An 18815-nucleotide genomic window follows, 5' to 3' on the forward strand; every position below is an offset into this window, starting at 1 on the left:
CTGCAAGAGACAGGTTGGTTTGAATTGTTCTTTATAACTCAGAGGCATTACAAGGTTGATTGATTGCAAAACACTCTTGATTTGATGCGAGTTGTGCAAACTAAAAGAATCACATTAGCATTCATATTGTGCAAAATATATTCCATGTATGCAGCTTCTAAGTGAGGGCTACTCAACACACGGGCCCTTTGCATGTGACCCATGGCACCTTGAACTGCTTCCCGGGCTGCCTGCCTGCCTCATTGCTGGGACTCCAGTGGCAGCACCGAGCCGAGCGCTGAGCCATGTGGCTTTGAGCCAGGCCGCATGTGCAGGAGCTGCAGACCGGCGAGGGGGTGGGCGTGGCAAGAGGCGGAGGCAGAGCACACCTGCTGCATCTGCGACAATGGCAGCGCCTCCCCACAAGCAGAGCCGCGCGGTGTGGCACTGACAAGCCACATCTGCGCATGCATGGGAGCTGCCAGCCAACTGGGGGGGGGGGGGCGGGGGAGAGAGGGAAGTAGTGGCAAAAGGCATGGCAGAGCACGTCAGTACCTCCCTGAGCCAGGCCACGCTGGTGCATGCGCAGGAGCTGCTGGGGGTGGCAAGAGGCACGTGGCAAGGCAGTGGCAGAGCTGGGCAGTGAGGCAGTGGCAGAGCCGAGTAGCGAGGCCAGGGTGAGAAAGGTCTGTGCTGGGGCTGGGATTTGGGTAGTAATCAATATAATGGCCTTCTGTTGACATGCGTTTTAGTAGTTAAATTGCTGAACTGTCATTGCTCATTAAAAGTACTGTCATATGGGTGGAAATGGGTAAATATTGCATTTTATTGATCTGACATAAAGGAGCTGACTTAAATGGGGCCTGTGTGTTGTGTAGTCTTGCCTTAATCTTTGTATTCATGCCCATCAGTGTGAAATAAGCTATTTGCATATATATTTGCAACTGCACTTGAATTGCAGCCCTCGGCATGTACTGTGGATATCATTGTGGCCCCCGGGGCTTCCAAAGTTGAGTAGCCCTATTCTAAGTGTTTTGAAGCCAGTTTTTGGATGAACAGTTCTGGAATAGCATAAATAAGCTCTCTTGAACTGAACTTTTCCTGTGTGACAGGAGAACACTACTGCCATGAACTTGTTGCTCTTTGTTTTTCAAGTAGCCATATGGTCACATTTTGAAAAGCAACTAGTTAAACAGGCATTTCAAAGAACCAATGTCCCAGTCTGTAGCAGCTTTCTATGCCCATCATAGCAGAAGTATAATATTTTGGCTATTCTGAGCCAGAACAAGGGGATTGTGCATCACTTTGTGCAAAGCAGAGAAGCCCCTTTATAACAGAAAGCTAAGGTTGGGGGCACAATAGGATCAGAAGTGACTAGGTGTGTTGGGATCATAGCCAGTAGTTTAGTGCACAGTGTACCTGATCCATAGCACATAGAAATCTATTGTCTTCTGTGTGCTGACGTTAGACATTACATGGAAGGGAGCAGAAGGCTACCTCCATTATTTTCCCACTCTGTGGGGGTATGTCTACACTACCCCGCTAGTTCGAACTAGGGGGGGGTAATGTAGTCATACGGAGTTGCAAATGAAGCCTGAGATTTGAATTTCCCGGGCTTCATTTGCATAAAGCCGGCCGGCGCCATTTTTAAATGCCGGCTAGTTCGGACCCCGTGCCGCGCGGCTACACGCGGCATGGACTAGCTAGTTCGGATTAGGCTTCCTAATCCAAACTAGCTGTACACCTCGTTCCATGAGGCATACAGCTAGTTTGGATTAGGAAGCCTAATCTGAACCAGCTAGTCCGTGCCGCGTGTAGCCGCGCGGCATGGGGTCCGAACTAGCCGGCATTTAAAAATGGCGCTGGCCAGCTTTATGCAAATGAAGCCCGGGAAATTCAAATCCCGGGCTTCATTTGCAACTCTGTATGACTACATTACCCCCCCTAGTTCGAACTAGGGGGGTAGTGTAGACATACCCTGGGAGGGTTAAGAAGCCCTGAAGCCTGCCCTGTAGCTGACATTTCTCATTCCTCCAGAGTTTAATCAAGCCTTATTAGAAATGTACGTAAACAAAAAGAACTTTATCAAGACAGTGTTTGAAACTATACTACAAACAGTGACTTACTCTTGGGCCAGCAGGACCAGTAAGACCAAATTCACCTGGAATACCCTAGACAAAAGAGAAACATAGGTTTAAGCAGACTCCTAAAGCAAGCTTGTCATCATTGTTGCCATCTTACATTTGTTTTTTAAAAAATACTATTTAGAAATACTTTTTAGTGCAATAACATATGACAAATATGGCGCACCACAACGTGGCCTTTAGTGCACAAAGGTAGGTGAGGATGAAAGAGCACAGAGACCCTGTCCTTCCCAAACCTATAACCAGACCGTATCCCAGGGTCTAGCTTTCAAATTTATGCAGACTCTGGGGTCCTTCTTCTCCACTGAGTCACCCCAATTTTATGCCCAGGTAATTCATTTGATTTCAATAGAATTACAGACACATAAAACTGGCATAATGCAGGAGCAGATACTGAAATTTTGGAAGGGAAATTTATTGTCAAATAATTTCCAATTACTGTCAATCTATTTTTAAAGATATTCAATCTGGAATACATAGTATAAATCAGATTGGGCTTGAAAAGTCATATCAGGGTTTGGCTTTGTTTTGTTTATACCAGAACTTTGAAATAAGAAACACATCTCAATTGCTAAGTCTTCATTTAATAACAAATTAGATAGAAACTCTGCATGCAATATGGAACACTTTTCATTTTAGTAAGAGAAGGATCTAAGCTAGACTTAGCTTTTCTTCACCTTATGTATGAGTTTAATCACAGCACTTATGTGACTCAACTGTCACTACTTGCAAACTGCTACTTGTGTTACTCACCCTATCGCCTGGTTTACCAGCTTCACCAGCAGGGCCTGAGGGGCCTGGGAGACCCTAAAAGAAAAGAAATACACATATGAATAAAGCTATTACCTGAAATACTGGATGTATTTCAAATAGTTACCAAAGAGCCTGCACATCTTATAGCAAAACAGAAGTATGGGGCCCACTTTAGAATGTAAAGGAACAGGGGACACATTTTGCTTTTAGGGCCTGATTTAAAGCCCACTGAAATTCTCTAAATGATTTAAATGGGCTTTTGATCAGGTCCTAAGTCATAAGAGTAATTCTGTAGAGCGCCTCTGATTTCAATATGACTGCATTGGACTAAAAGGGGAAATTGGGGCCCAAATACTTTGGACATTTATTCATAAATTGAGTGCTTTGACACAGTTAAATTGAAGGAGTCTAAATATCTGAGATTTCAGCTGGCTATTTAGAGCTCTACCAAGAAAGTTCTGAACAAAGGTGAGTTTATACAGAATGGGAGAGTTAAACATTAATGGTAGTGTTTGCCACTAAGAATGCTAAAATATATGGGATAATATCTGGCAAGTGAGTATTTACTTACTTGGAAGCCAGGAGGACCAGCTGGACCTTGTTCACCTTTTGAACCAGGATTGCCCTAGGTGGAATTAAAAAGAAAAGTGTTTAAACTAGAACCTGGAAACATAAAGTTTCTCATATTGGAAATGCTGTAGTTTAAAATTAAACCAAGAATTTTCTTCAGTGAGGTTTATGATGCAGAAGCTGTTACTTACCGCAACACCAGGGGGACCTTGAGCGCCATTGTTGCCATCAGGACCAGGGGCACCCTAAACATAGTATTGGAGAAAGATCTGGTGACTAGTTTATAAATACAGGCTTTCCTATCTTTCTGAATTGCACACTTGTTCTGAAAGTGTAGTGACACTGCAGCTTCATTTGTATACATAACTGGTCTAGTAGATAAGAATCTTTAGCCTGCTTAGATGTGCATCCATTTGCTTTTAATAGCTGAATTGTAAGAAGATAGCAGAAGTGCTCACAAATGTATTGAAGGATGGCTGTGGTTCTTTCTAGAACTAATTTGAAGTCATGGGGGCCAAATTCATTCGTGGTGAAACTTCTTTCAGTGAAATTACATGAATGAATTTGGTCCACCAGCCATAGAAAAAAGAAAAGAGTTCTTGGTGGCAGGATGTGCATGATAAGCAATCCCTTCCACTGGAGATTTAATAATTCTCATAAATAATATAAAGAAAATAAGATTTGAGGGATAAACTGGAAACTAATAAGCTTTCTTGTTCAGAATCTATTTACATGGGAAGGGTTCTGATGTATGTGCTGAACCAAACAGAGTAATTTATATTTAATATTCGTCCAACATGTACTGATAGAAGATTAGAGACATGTGTACAGAGTGTTCTCTATTTCATCTGTTATTCTTTGTTTTTCTTGCACAAACTAATGCTATCTTCTCTTTGTGGGGGCCTTGTTAATCTCTCTTACTGCGCTCCTACCTATACACTACTAGATAAAATTATATACATACCCGTGGGCCAGCAAGACCAGCATTGCCTCTTTCACCAGGTTTGCCAGGTTCACCCTAATGTTAATGGAAAACCCGCAACATTAAGCAAGCCATCATTTTGGAAACAATGTGACAATTAAAGAATTTCAAGCCAAATAATTTAATATAATGTTCCTTTATCCCTCTATTTTCAAACCTTTTCACTAGATATTTGAAGAGGTAAGAGAAATATCTTTAAAATAGAACTAATTACCTCATCTTTTTTTCAAATCCCCATTCATCTATATTGGCAGGGCTCTGTTCAGCTCTCTGAGATGCTGTAAATAAAGGGTGGGGAACCTCTGGCCTGGGGACCAGATGGAGCCCCCTCCTTGCCTGGATCTGGCCCCCGAAGCTTAGGGCTCCCCTCCAGCACTGGGGAGAGCACACTGGTGCTCCAGGCCCCTGCTACATCACCATGGGGCTGGAGTACCCAAATTCTACTAGGCCAGGCCCCACGAGGCTCTAGTGTATGAGGGGAATATGGGGAGTGTCTTTCTCCTCAGTCATGGACCACATCATTGAGGGTTTGGTTTTGGTTTTTTGCTTCTCACGTATGTGCGGCCCTCTACTGATTTTTCTGTGGGTGGGCAGACCCCGACCCAAAAAAGGTTCCTTACCTCTCCTGTAAATGGTGGGTGGCTTTCACTAGGCAACACCCTAAATCCAGAGGGATAAGTGTAAAAATGATCTATCGCAACTTTGGGACTGATCCAAAGCTTACTAAAATCAATAGGAGTACTTCACTGGCTTCAATGGTCTTTAGAGCCAATCCTTCAGGCATATTCAGAAAACTTTTGAAGGGCCAACCCTACAATTCCTCTATAGTTGAAATGCATACAGGGGACCAATGTTTGTAGAACAATTAAATATAGAGAGTAGTGCTAAAATGAAGTTATATTGTAATGTACATATAACCTGATCACAGCCTTAAACATTTTTTACTGCTTTATTAAAAAAATATTGCTTCTGTTTTGGGTTACTGGGACAAAAATGTCCTGAAAGCAGGAAGTATACTCAATCAATAATGATGCAAATGACATGCAAGCCGATTCAGGTGCAGTATGGACATAAATCTCTACCAAGAAATAGGCTCACAGTGATATAAAGTTCTGCTCTATTGTACTTACATTGGGACCTTTTGGTCCAGGGAATCCGATGTTGCCAGGCTCACCTCTTGCACCAGCAGGACCAGTTGGGCCAACTCTACCATCAGCACCAGGGAAACCCTAGGAAAATCAATCATACTTTTGAATGCCTGTTTTTACTCACTGGCCCAGGGTTCAGTTCCTTTCTGTGATGTTAAAAAAAAAAAGGCTTCCTATATGGGGAAGCCACAAACATCTAATGCATATGGCTTTCTTTAAATCTTGGAGAGCATACCTGAATATACAATAACTCTCACTACACATTTTCTCCTTTCTGTGACAATAGTAATCATTTTTATTGTTACAGTAGACTTCCGAAAATCCGGCACCTTTGGGCCCCAGGGGGTTCCGGATTATTGGATATGCCGGAGTATCAGGAGGTACTCCGGCAGGGAGGCTGTAATGGGTCTCGGGGGAGGAGGTCGGGGGGAATGGCACGGTGTGGGGCAAACCCTTCCCTGTTTTGCAGGGAGGCGGGGGAAACCCCGCGCAGCCACCGGCAACAGGCCAGCTGGGGCTGCAAGTGGCAGCGGCAACTTGGGGAAACAGCGGGACAGAGTAGCTGGGTTGCTTCCAGGTTGGTCCCGCAGCGCTGCCCCTCACCTGAGCAAGAGGCGGAACTGCAGGACCAACCCGGCAGCACTCCAGCTGCTCTGCCCGTGGCTTTCCCAAGTCTTCTGCTTGTCAGTTTCAGCAGCGACAGACTTGTTGGGGAAGCAGTGGGCAGAGCAGCTGGAGTGCTGCCCGGTTGGTCCTGCAGTTCCGCCTCTTACCCCCCTGCTCGGCACCCGGCAGCACCCTAGCTGCTCTGCAGCTTCCCCAGGTGTGCCTCTGGTCAGTTTCAGCAGCGGCAGCAGCGGACTTGGGGAAGCAACGCGGAGCAGCTCCAATTGTCTGGCTGGCTGGAGCATTTCCAGATTCCAGTTGGTGCTGGACTATCGGGAGTGCCGGACCACTGGACGCCGGACAATTGGAGTTTTACTGTATTTCCCTTTACAGGATTATGGACATGATCCAACACCTATGGAAATGCATGGAAAGACTCTTGGGGTTCATCTACACAGCACCTAAAACTTGAAATAAGACACACAATTTGCACAACACATCATTTGGCACTGTCTACATAGCGCTAAATTTCAAAAAAGCACTATTTCGAGCCATCCCTTACTCCTCGTAGAATGAGGTTTACAGGTATGGAGAAATAGTGCTTCTGCTATATTTTGAAATAGCGGATGCATTCAAAAGATGTGGGGTAGCTATCTTGGAATAACTTTGCTGTGTAGATGTACCCTCACTGATCTCCATAAATTTTGGATCAGTCCCTTAAGCAATAAAACATAACTGTGATGGATACTTTGAAATAGATATCACTGATTTTAAACACAGGTGTGCTAAAGCTGAGCAATGAGATTTCAGCTTCCTTAATATATAACTATTTAGCAGTGTTTTACTATATATTTATAGAATATAACAAAAAGAAAAGAATACTTACAACGGGACCTTCCTTGCCAGCAGGGCCAGAGTTACCAGGCTGACCTGGGAGACCCTAAACCAGAAAAGTTGTATTGTCATGAAGTTCATTCAGATCAAAATTAAACAAATAACTCCCCTCAAAAGGGCTACCATGCAGATTTTCCTTTCTAAATAAGTGGCAGTAAATAAGTTTTTAGTTCTTATTATGTTTGTATCAAAACCACATTAAGGCAGAATTCAGTAATACATTCCCACACAGTCTGAAAAAATTCCACATACTATATTTTATAAGACGTGTGTGACTGGTTAAAGTAATTTAGGTCCTAATCTTGCAAACATACAAAGTATGTGCATAGGTATTTGCAGAAATGGGGGCTAATCGTTTATACATTCATTAGAAAGCTGATGGATGCAAGTTTTACAGAGGATGAATTAGAGAGAATAGCACCAATGCCATGAAGGCAGTGCCAGACTAGGGTCAGATCCTGCACTTCTCCCTGAAGTCAATGGGAGTTTTGCTGCTGACTTTAACAGGAGCAGGACTGGACTCTACATAACCTCTGTGCCTATCTATGCCTCTTGCTCCACTAATCTCCACTCATCTGAAAAAGTGGGCTGTGTCCACAAAAGCTCATGATTCTATATGTATTTTTTGTTAGTCTCTAAGGGTATGTCTACATTACCCCGCTAGTTCGAACTCGCAAGGTAATGTAGGCATACCGCACTTGCAAATGAAGCCCGGGATTTGAATTTCCCGGGCTTCATTTGCATAAGCAGGAGCCGCCATTTTTAAAACCCCGCTGGTTCGAACCCCGTGCAGCACGGCTACACGGGGCACGAACTAGGTAGTTCGAACTAGGCTTCCTAGTTCGAACTACCGTTACTCCTCGTGAAATGAGGAGTAACGGTAGTTCGAACTAGGAAGCCTAGTTCGAACCAGCGGGGTTTTAAAAATGGCGGCTCCCCGCTTATGCAAATGAAGCCCGGGAAATTCAAATCCCGGGCTTCATTTGCAAGTGCGGTATGCCTACATTACCCTCCTAGTTCGAACTAGGAGGGTAGTGTAGACATACCCTAAGGAACTAGAGGACCACTTGTTGTTTTTTAAGTTTTTCTAACTAATCCATGTAAATTTATGGACAGATGTATTGTTCTTTCAGTTAACGTAAACAACAACATGGCCAATGTGGTTTACAAAGCACTGTTACAGACACACAGATATGAATTATGATCATAATTACCACAGTGTATAAGTAATGCCTTTGGGGCAAGAACCAGTTCTTTGTTCTGTGTTTGTGCGGTGCCTAGCACAATGGGGCCCTGGTCCATCACTGGGACCCTTAGCTGCTACTATGATAGTACTATATAATAATAATTAATATCAATTGATATTGTTTAATCATTTTTTTTGAAGAGAGGACTCATAATACAAAAGAAATCTGTATAATGACAGGTTGATAGAACTTGACCCATTATCCTCTGTGGCAATGGACAAATAGATCCTCTAATTTGTGAATAGTTTTATCCCATAAAATGCAAGTTGTTCCCCTTTTTGCAATTCTCCAGAAAAGTGACTGAGTTCAGACTTACTCTTGGACCAAGGAGGCCAGGCTCACCAGGGCGACCAGCATCACCATTAGGACCCTTAGCACCAGAGGGACCAGTAGCCCCACGGCTTCCAGCAGGTCCCTACAAAAAAATATTTCAAAAGATATTAAAACTAAGGCAGAGATAATTAGCCATAAATATAATCTGTTTGTATAAATACAAAAAATACTGCATTATACTATTTGACTGGAAACAAATTGTACAAAACCTTACCATGACACCAGCTCTGCCATCAGATCCAGGGAGACCACGAGACCCAGGAACGCCCTAGGAATAACAAACACAAATCAGATTATGAACGGAAAAGCGCCAGTCACATGTTAAGGCAGAGTTTGCTAAAGCTCAAACTACAAACCAGAAATGCTGCTATCTCAAAGGAGCTGGAATTTGAGAACCCTCAATTGTGGTGAAATCTGGATCCCGAGAGAGATCCAAATTTGTGACTTTCCAGAGCTCTAATGAGTTGAACCAGAACTTTAAGTCTGAGCACCCTCAGTCTTTGGTAAAATTCAGCTCTGGATCTGGGACCAGACTTCCGCTATGATCCTCTAATCTGATCCATGCAGGTGGGCTCTTGCACCCACCTGACTGGCTCCTGCAAGGTTTCACATGAGTACAAAGAACTGCCCATCAGCTCATATTGCAATATCAGGGTCTTTGTGTCTACATCCAATCACTAATCTTCATCTTCAACACATGTGAGAAGTTTTCCCTTTTCTTTTCTTTCCAAGTTAGCACCTGATCGTGTGCAGGGCTGATTGCCTTCTGCAGGGAGCTGGCCTTGCTCCTCTCCAGCTGGAGATGCTGTCAGCACTGTGTCAGAAGAACTCTGGCAGGATCGAGCCCTTTTGAGTAAACTTTCGAGTAAACTTTCGATTACATTAATGTGTATCAGTGTGTTTTTAAAGGGCTCCATGCATTTGTGGGGTTCTAAAAACAGTAAATATTTAACAAACAATAACTGAAGCCAAACCATAAACTTAGACTTTGGGGCCAAGCGTAATTCATAGTGTTCATATGTAGAAAGTGTAAATGGCTCAGACACGTTTCAAGTGGGCTCGACTTAGCTGGAATAGTTCTGACAGCATTGTTAATGACTCTTAATTACTTTATTTGTATTTGTTGGTCTAGCTTTGCTAGGTCACTTCCCTTCATTTTCGCTTATGTCTGAAATGCACAAGGATATAACCTACTCTTAGACCTGCTGGACCAGGGGCGCCGGTAGAACCAGCTTCACCAGTAGGGCCTCTCTTGCCTTCCTCACCACTTGGACCAGAGGGACCTTGTGGACCAGCAGAACCCTATTTTAATGTGAATAAAGAAAATGGTCAGAATCTTATGAAACAGACTACCATAAATTTCATTAATCAAAATATGTTTCATGTGCCACCATACTCACAGGTTCACCCTTGTTACCAGATTCTCCTTTGGTTCCAGCGGGGCCAGGCTCACCCTAGAATAAAGGAAAGAGGACACAAAATTAAACACCCTACAAGGTACTGTCTTTCATCTGTGCAATTTTTCTAAGCAGCAAAGAATTATTCGATAATCCGTGGGGGTGTCCTACATTGTTCTGTTTTAATAGACAATCAGGGACCATTCCCGGTATGTATCTGATGGACTTTTTTTTTGGTTTAACACACATGGAACATTCATTGAAAACAATATGTTTAAAAGACTATTTAAAATAGCATCAAATGACCTAATGCATTCAGGGTCTCCCCAGTTGGCATTCTAACAGCCTGGGGCCTGGCCTTACAAGTGTTGCTGCATCTCTCTGCTTTATACATGTTTGGACACCATTAGTGTGCAAGGACTATCGAACTTGATGGTCATCACACCCCATGGGTGTGCAACTTATGAATTCTTAAGTCAGAACAAGCCAAGAGCTTATCAAACATGGAAGTGAGCTGCTATGTGCAATTTGAAATGCCTTGGAAAGAAAAACTAAAATGTTTGCATTAAAGATAAAATATATCCACCCGGTTTTACAGGTGTGGATATGTTGGCCAGTTTAAAATAGAGATTTATTATAGACAAAGAAACTTACAGCAAGTCCTCTAGCACCAGCTGGACCAGCTTGGCCAGAAGGTCCAGGAATTCCACGAGGACCAGGCAAACCAGGAGCACCAGCAACGCCAGGAAGACCCTGTTAAGCAAAAAAGAAAGCAAACACATAATCTCATTATTGTCTTTGTCACTTACATTGAAATGTGCATTCTGAAGCAACTCAGCTTGAATTTAGAGGTACTTACAGCTGCACCCTTAGCACCAGCAATGCCATTAGCACCAGGGTTGCCCTAATAATAAAGACAAAAGGTATCAATTAATATGATGTTCTGCTTAATTCCCCAAGATCCAAGAATTCACATGTGCTGTTAGTAAGATGGACGCTAACTTACTGGAGGGCCAACGGGGCCAGAAGCACCAGGAAGTCCATTCTCTCCTCTTGGACCAGCAGGACCACTGGGACCAACAGCACCAGCAGCTCCAATGTCACCCTATTTGAGAAAATGATCATACCTGTCATATACAAGCCAAGTGCTGTGGATTTACCTCAGCATGGTGTTTTTCAGCATACATTATTCAGACTGCTGCAATCTGAGATTAATAATAAGGCTAGCATTTGTTATTGCTGTGTGAAATATGAAGAAATTGAAGCTATGTCTACACTATGAGCTGGATTGTGATTCTCCAGCTTAGGGACATGTACTTAATGAAAGCTAACATGAGTATAACTAGCAGTGAAGCCATGGCAGTATGAGAAGTGGTAACAGAGCCATGGCTGAGGCATTCTAAATACAGACCCTTTGGTGTCAGGTGGGCGTGTACTCAGCACAGCTCAGTGTGCCTCCAATACCTCTACCGCAGCTACATTGCTGTTACACTTGTGCTAGCTCAGTGAGAACAAAATCTGTGGAATGACAACTCTAGCTCACAGTACAGACATAACAGTATATATATAGCCTTTTCACCCATATTCAGAGGCACTGAAGCTTGCATAGTTCCCAGGAAAGTCAGTGGCTTTCATGGGAGCTGTGGGTCCCCAGCACCTCTGAAAAATCAGACTGTATATTATTACCTAAGTTGCCACAGCAAGTCAATTGCAGAACCAGTTTGCATGGCTGCAAATAATGACACAAGATGCAGGGTAACCATGAGTCAGTCTCAAAGTGCCAGCAGGCAAGGGATGTTCAGTTTAATTTTTTGCATCTGAATTTGCAGTAAGCTACTGGTAAGGTATCAATTAAATCTTTTTATGGGATCTTACCTTTTTCTTTTTCCCCCAATGGTACAGTAAAATTATCTTAACTATCTTAGCTGAGACAAATGTTTTCAAATAGCCCTCACTCTCAAGATTGTTCTTATGGATTCCTAAGCAAACTGCAGAAACTCTGCTGCTACTGAACATACCATGGATAAGGTTCTCTTTGGTTTCTAAAGCTATTGCCTTCAATCAAGAATGTGACATGTATTTGTCCTCATCTCCTATACAAAATTTGTTAAGACTAAGGATCACAACAAACAATTCTCCATAATTCTATGATCTACATGTAAATCAAGAGAGATTTGTCTGCTGGAATGGATAGTGGTTATGGGAAGCATATCTGTATTAAGGATGGGGGTTGTACCAGCAACCTTCTTTAGCTTATTCAAAACCAGTGTAGCCCTTGGCCTCTTGGCAAGTTGTGAATACAGCTCCCAAATGGGGCATAACTCATCTCACTGGCCAAACCCCGCCATTCTTTCTCCATCAAAAATCCCATTCAATTTAATGGGAGTTTTAATGCGATAAGAACTCCAAGATCTGACCTACAGCAAATGGATTATCTAATCTATAGTCTGCAATAGTGACAAGTTATTTACCTGAGGGTTAAAGTGAAGCTATAATTATTTTTAATTGAAGATTCTCTGTAGTAAGTTTTGGAATTCAGGAAATAAGGAGCCTGAGTCTCTGCCAACCTGTATCTTGCATAGCTCCTGACACCTGTATAAAATGGGTGTAAAATGCTGCCATGCTGATTTGCCACGTTTCACCTCCACTTGTCACAGGTATACATAACTGCACAAGGTATGAAACAGTGCTGAGCCAGGCTCAGTATCTCCATAAGGATCTTTCTCTCTTCACTTCCTAGATTCAAATTTCATCTAATCTATTATGAACTAGAAAGGGAATCTTGCTCTGTGGGCCAGTGTGAGTCTCTTACCGAAATTTCCTCTATTGATTATTTTGCATTCATTCAGCACTTAGAAGTTCAGTATACAACAATGCCAATCCGGCAATCCATTTTTGGGTATAGAATATGGAACAGATGTTTAATAAACAGCCAATAGGTGGACATTACACTCCTGTATGCTATATTTTATATAATCCTTTTGGGCACATGCTTTCTATGATCATTTGGGGCAAGTATTTATTGTTTAGGAAAAATAATTTAAAACTGTCTAGTAGTGTGGAAAAGCTGCCATATTTCAAAATAGTTACTTATGCATATTTGTTATAATATTTTCAAAAAACTGTAAGGGCTTTTCCTTATTCTGTTCTGCATGAATAAGCTTTGGTTAAAAGTACATCAGTGTCAGATGTGAGTGCATAGTCTACTGTGCACAAGAATTGGGTGATACATTTCACCTTCCTCTAAAAGAAGATATTCATACCTTTGCACCAGGAGCACCTGGGAAACCTGGAGGACCAGCAGCACCGAGGGGGCCCTATACAATGAAAGAGACAAAGTGTTCAGAGAGATTACTGAAAACACAGGTACCTTAGTCGCTGAAATAAATATATGGCAAAATACAAATGTATCTGACCAATCACTCATCAATGTTTCTGATCAGAAGTGACAAATTCAGCTTTCTATAAACAATTAGACTAAGATTGATGCTGAATAACATTTGCAGAGTGGTTTAAGTCTTTATATACGAGGGAAGACATCTGTCTTAGAACCAAACATGTGAGCAGGCCAGGAAAGTACACGGCAGGATGAGCCTAGTGCCAGGCAGGATGCCTCACAGAAAATGGCCACAAGGAACAAAAGGGGAGCATGTTATTCTGACAAGGAGCAGTGCACCAGCTACTCCTTGCTACTGATGCTTAGCAACTGTACCCCCCAGTGTAGTAGGTATGTGTGTTGTGTAGGCCAACTGGGCAGCTGCCTGCATGGGAGAGGGAAAGTTTCCTTCAGCTCTTTGCATTACCTTGCACTCTAGTGCCAGAAGCAACACCCACACTGAAGTCAATGTGAATTCTTCCATTGACTTCAATGGATGATGGATCTGGCCATAGGGCAGTAGCAGCCAGGATTTGGTCCTAAGATGTGAAAGGATTGTAATAGCTGCTATGGTTACCTCCAAAAGAAAACCAGGACTCGTGGGTATATGAGACAATGTGTAACTTCACTCCCATTGTGACGAATAAGGGACAACTTACGCTTTTTCACTATGGCAATCCACAATGAGCACTCCCTGTGGGTCGTCATATTTAAGCAGTTATGCAGCACTTTAACCATTCAATTGTTTCAATCTCTGCTCCACTGAGTAGAGGTCAGGACTGGGGTGAGGTTGGAACCGGCCAACTGTATTATATTTATGACATACAATCTCATGGTGATAGTAATATAAACATCTTTTAAACTGGTCGTTTTTTAAAATGGCAAAAACAAATTTTAGCATTAACCTGTTGTTCCACTGGGCCTGTCATATCGAGGTATGAGTGTGAGACTTGATGCTTGTAATTATTATGGGATAAAGATTCTGGCACGCTGTTACTTAGACACAACAGAATGAGTTAGGGACAACACCAAATCTCTGTTTTTGTGCACTTATAGCTTTCATTTTATTTTGCTATTCTTACACAAAAAGGTGTGTTGTTTGTTTTTAAATTATTAAGGGAAAGCATAACTATGACTCACTGATTATTGGTGCTGTCATCACCTCATTGTTTCCATTGTGCTAATATCTATTCTGAGTTACACTGGGATTACTCAGACTGGTAATGAGAGAGCCAAACAAAGTCAATGGGGCTTCCCAGTGTAACTGAGAGGAGAATTTGAAGGAACCACTGTGACCCCACTTCTCTAGGATTTTCAACCCAAAGGTAATAAACACAATGTCTTTCTCTGCTAACATTAAAAAAATCCACAAACATAAAATAAATTTATGCTAAAAATCTGTTTCAGAAATAATATGCATGAAAAGTAGCCATTTGCTGAATTTCAATTATCTTTGTGTTTGGAATGTTTATAATTATGAGAATGGAGACTGGAAGGGCAAAAGCACCTGGGATTTTTTAAAAGTAAGTCTTGAGAAATGTAATACAATAGAATTGCAGGATTAGACATTAAATCATCTATATATTGAAATTTGGTATGCCAAAGTTAGCAATTCTTTACACGCAGGTCTAATTCAGATCTCACAACAGTGTAAATCCAGAGTGATTTCATGAAAGTCAGCAACTAAGGATTTTACATCAGTAGTAACTTATCTGAATCTGTTTCAATGTGAAATAATTGCCTTTGAAACAATTTAAATGGTCTGGTTTTTCGCTTGAAAATTAAAATAAAATCCCAGTTGAATGGTTTATTTGGTATATAAATGAATAAAGTAGAAGTCTCGGAGGGGTAGCTGCAATAGCCCGTAACTACAAAAAAATTAAAAAACAGCAATGGTCCCCTAGCACCTTAGAGACTAACTGAAAAATATATAAATAGTATCATGAGCTTTCATGGGAACAACTCACTTCTTCAGATGACAAATATCATCTGATGAAGTGGGTTGTGCCCACGAAAGCTCTTGATACTATTTATATATTTTTCAATTAGTCTCTAAGGGTATGTCTAGACTGCATCCCTCTGTCGGCAGAGGGATGCAGATTAGGCAGGTCGACATTGCAAATGAAGAAGGGATTTAAATATTCCGTGCTTAATTTGCATAAAAATGGCCACCATTTTTGCCGACTCAGCACTTCGTTGGCAAAAAGAGCTAGTCTAGAGGGGGATCTGTCAAGAAAGAAAGCCTTTTTCAACAGATCCTGTAAACCTTGCAGGAGGCATTAGGAATCTGTCAACAAAAGGCTTTCTGTATAATTTAGGAGATGACTACAAGATCTAAAGTAACACCACCCTGCACCAACAAGACTAAAGATGGGACTTACAGCAGGACCAGTGGGACCAGCACTGCCATCACTTCCACGAGCACCCTACAAGAGAAAAGTATGAGGATTAACTTCTTATACTGAATTCAAAAAATGCTTACTAGAAAAGAACAGTAAATATGAGTTTGAGGTAAGTAAAATATAGAGCTATGAAATAACTTACAGCAGATCCAGGAGGGCCTACTCTTCCTCTTTCACCGGGGAGGCCACGAGCACCCTGGAAGAATACAGTTAAGTGTTTATTTTGTACAAGTATGGCAAAATATTCCGTGAGCAAGACACGGCCTCAGTTTTACCTCCAGCACTGTATTAACGTCCTCAGAGAAACAGGTTTCAGACTGTAATTCTGATCAGGCAAAAAATGCCATTTCAGTGAAACATGCAGTGTTATATTACGATGACTGACTTTAACAAAACTGATAGTGACTGGCAAGCATTAGAAGAGTTAGTTGAGAACTATCTTATAGAATTAACACTTTTCTAAATTATGAACAATAGCAAATACTCACAGCTTGTCCAGGACTACCATTTTCACCATGAGCGCCAGGTTCACCCTATTAACAATAAAACAATTGTTAATCAGTTAGGCCTACATACATTACATTTCTAATGGCCCTACAGAAATTTTATGGGCCTGATCTTACTTTCATTGATCTTGATGGGAATCATATCATTTTCCTCAGTAAGAACATATTGCCACCAAAGTCCTTAATTTTACATATCAAACATGTAGAACATACACAAGGTATGTATAGTGAGTAAAAGACCAGATTTGATCAGTATTTTCATTAGGTTTTTTGGCCAGAGCAAAATTAGCATCTCCTCTTTCTTGCCCAAGGCTAAGATTACAAATGTTGGGACAGCCCACTCAGTGTAATGGTCAGAAGTAAGCTGTTATTCAAATGTCCTGTACCTTGAAGCCAGTGATCAGAGATATGTAAGGGAGTCATCCTACTAAATACACCTTTTTCTGTCCTTTGCCCACTTGATGCTGGCCCTCAGGTCAATATATCACTGTGCTAGAACACTAATATTTTGTTCTGCAGAAGTACTTTGAAGCTACAATATGGTTTTGCAAGAATTATTGCAATGTAACCTGAGAACAAATACATTTTGCTGGTTGACAGTATAACCTATATTTGTATAATGTGGTACCATACAATGCATTTGGTTTGTACCAATAGAAAGGTATAAAATAACATGTAGCAGAGCTAAAATTCCCAAATAATGGCTCATTGAGCCCTGTGAATCAGTGTTGTAATTTGCATTCTGTAAGTCATAGATTCAAGTAAATGAGTTCATGTGAATATATCTGTTCTCCCAGCACAGAAGTGACAAGGTCAGATTTAACTCAGGAGTAACTACCCGGTAATCAGCATAGATACACCATTTGTCTGATTTTCACTTAAAAGTATTTAACAGAAAATTGGATAGCCTATAGCTTGTCATTAAAGAGGCCAGCAATCAGATAGCAAGCGACATAGTGATATGATAATTCTGTCCTATAATCAACAGCATTCATTACTAGGCCCCCAGAAAAAAGTGACAAAGGGAACTGTGTGTGAAATTTGTGTGTTGCTGATTTAGTAACAGTCAGAATCCAACTTCTGGTGTTAAATAAGCAGAAGCATCTCAGCTTCCCATAGCTAGTTTCTATGAACATTGCTATGAAGGACAGAAATGAAAAGGAAGGAAAAGTATAAAGGAAAGAAAGAATTAAAAGTTGGGGAACCTAAGAAGATGTAAAAAATGTCTGGGTTTGTGTGGTTCTGCATTTCTCTGCCATGTTTAAATTCAGTTTTACAAGGCTGATCTCTAAATCTCTTGCTAATGTGTTGAGTTATGAAGAAATAATCCAAAAAAGATGAACTCAATCTAGATTAAAGCAACATCATCAATCATCAGTGTTCTAGTAGAAGGTATCACTATAGCACATGGCTAAGGTGGTAATTTTTTTCAGAAAGGGGAGAGATTTTCATTGTAATGGACTCAGAAATTAAAAATGCTATACATGCGCAGGGGCAGGAGAATCATGATTTTTATTACTCCTGGAACCTAATTGTTAGGGGCCCAATCCTGCAGCTCTGACTCAGTAGAACTATTCTCATGGGTAACAAATCAAGGCCCCAGGCATCGTCTCTCGATAAGAAGATGACATGTTTCTCTTACACGGGCCAGTTGATGTGGGAATTATTTCATCCTGAGAAATGTTTAGGTGACAATGCAGGACAATAATTAGAGATGAAAGCATGGATATTTTGCTGAAAGAAGTGGCATGTTACCTTTGTTTAAACTCCATTGTTCTGATTTGAATAGAAGTGTTTTTTGGTTTTTACCTTGACACCTGGGGCACCAGCTGCTCCTCTTTGACCATCCAGACCATTGTGTCCCTGTAATGGATAAAAAATAATAGCTAAAACTGCATCTTCTTGCCAATCTTTATTCATGCCTACAAACTGTCATTTATATGTGGAATGTCCATCTTTCCAGTAGTACTCAATCTTAATCATATGGTTGTTTTCTCTTCTAGTTTGTTATAACATGGACACATTCATAGTTTTAACAAGACTCATTTTGCTGGTCCATACAATTACAACATCTCTCACATTCATCAATATGTGAAAGATTTATGGGACTTCAATATCCTGAGATATTTTCAGACTTGACCACATAGATAAGAAATATTCTTACCCTTATTCCTTTAAAGCCGGGAAGACCAGGAGTTCCAGGGAAACCACGAGCACCCTTAAAGGAAACAGAGGGAACGTGAAGAAATGTCTTACACATTAGCAATTATAGCTAAAGGGAAAAAAGATAGCTTATGTAATATATACTCAGGTACTGACCAGATTCATTCATTTGGTAAAAGCTTTTAGCTATAGGCTGGGAGCCTGAACCTGTCAGCATTGTCAATTCCCATCCTATATAAGGTCAGGCCCTTAACTACTGAGCAAAATATTAACAATAAGCAGTCAGATTGCCAAGTTCATTGATGGGATATAAAG

General features: G+C 41.3%; 1 protein-coding gene across 1 annotated transcript in view; it reads right to left on the minus strand.

Moving 5' to 3' along the window:
- Nucleotides 1-18815, minus strand: part of COL1A2 (collagen type I alpha 2 chain) — a 49432-nt gene that overhangs the window by 21757 nt on the left and 8860 nt on the right. The window contains exons 9-28 of the mRNA XM_006114489.5: nucleotides 18502-18555; nucleotides 18147-18200; nucleotides 16320-16364; nucleotides 15974-16027; nucleotides 15811-15855; nucleotides 13317-13370; nucleotides 11060-11158; nucleotides 10913-10957; nucleotides 10708-10806; nucleotides 10057-10110; nucleotides 9851-9958; nucleotides 8871-8924; nucleotides 8640-8738; nucleotides 7069-7122; nucleotides 5559-5657; nucleotides 4411-4464; nucleotides 3638-3691; nucleotides 3448-3501; nucleotides 2877-2930; nucleotides 2106-2150 (exon numbers count right to left, since the gene is read on the minus strand). Coding sequence (XP_006114551.2) covers nucleotides 2106-2150; nucleotides 2877-2930; nucleotides 3448-3501; nucleotides 3638-3691; nucleotides 4411-4464; nucleotides 5559-5657; nucleotides 7069-7122; nucleotides 8640-8738; nucleotides 8871-8924; nucleotides 9851-9958; nucleotides 10057-10110; nucleotides 10708-10806; nucleotides 10913-10957; nucleotides 11060-11158; nucleotides 13317-13370; nucleotides 15811-15855; nucleotides 15974-16027; nucleotides 16320-16364; nucleotides 18147-18200; nucleotides 18502-18555 — 1278 coding nt within the window. The remainder of the gene's footprint in view (nucleotides 1-2105; nucleotides 2151-2876; nucleotides 2931-3447; nucleotides 3502-3637; nucleotides 3692-4410; nucleotides 4465-5558; nucleotides 5658-7068; nucleotides 7123-8639; nucleotides 8739-8870; nucleotides 8925-9850; nucleotides 9959-10056; nucleotides 10111-10707; nucleotides 10807-10912; nucleotides 10958-11059; nucleotides 11159-13316; nucleotides 13371-15810; nucleotides 15856-15973; nucleotides 16028-16319; nucleotides 16365-18146; nucleotides 18201-18501; nucleotides 18556-18815) is intronic.

Source organism: Pelodiscus sinensis, chromosome 2 (assembly GCF_052426305.1).
Source record: "Pelodiscus sinensis isolate ZL-2025 chromosome 2, ASM5242630v1, whole genome shotgun sequence".
Lineage (NCBI taxonomy): Eukaryota > Metazoa > Chordata > Testudines > Trionychidae > Pelodiscus > Pelodiscus sinensis.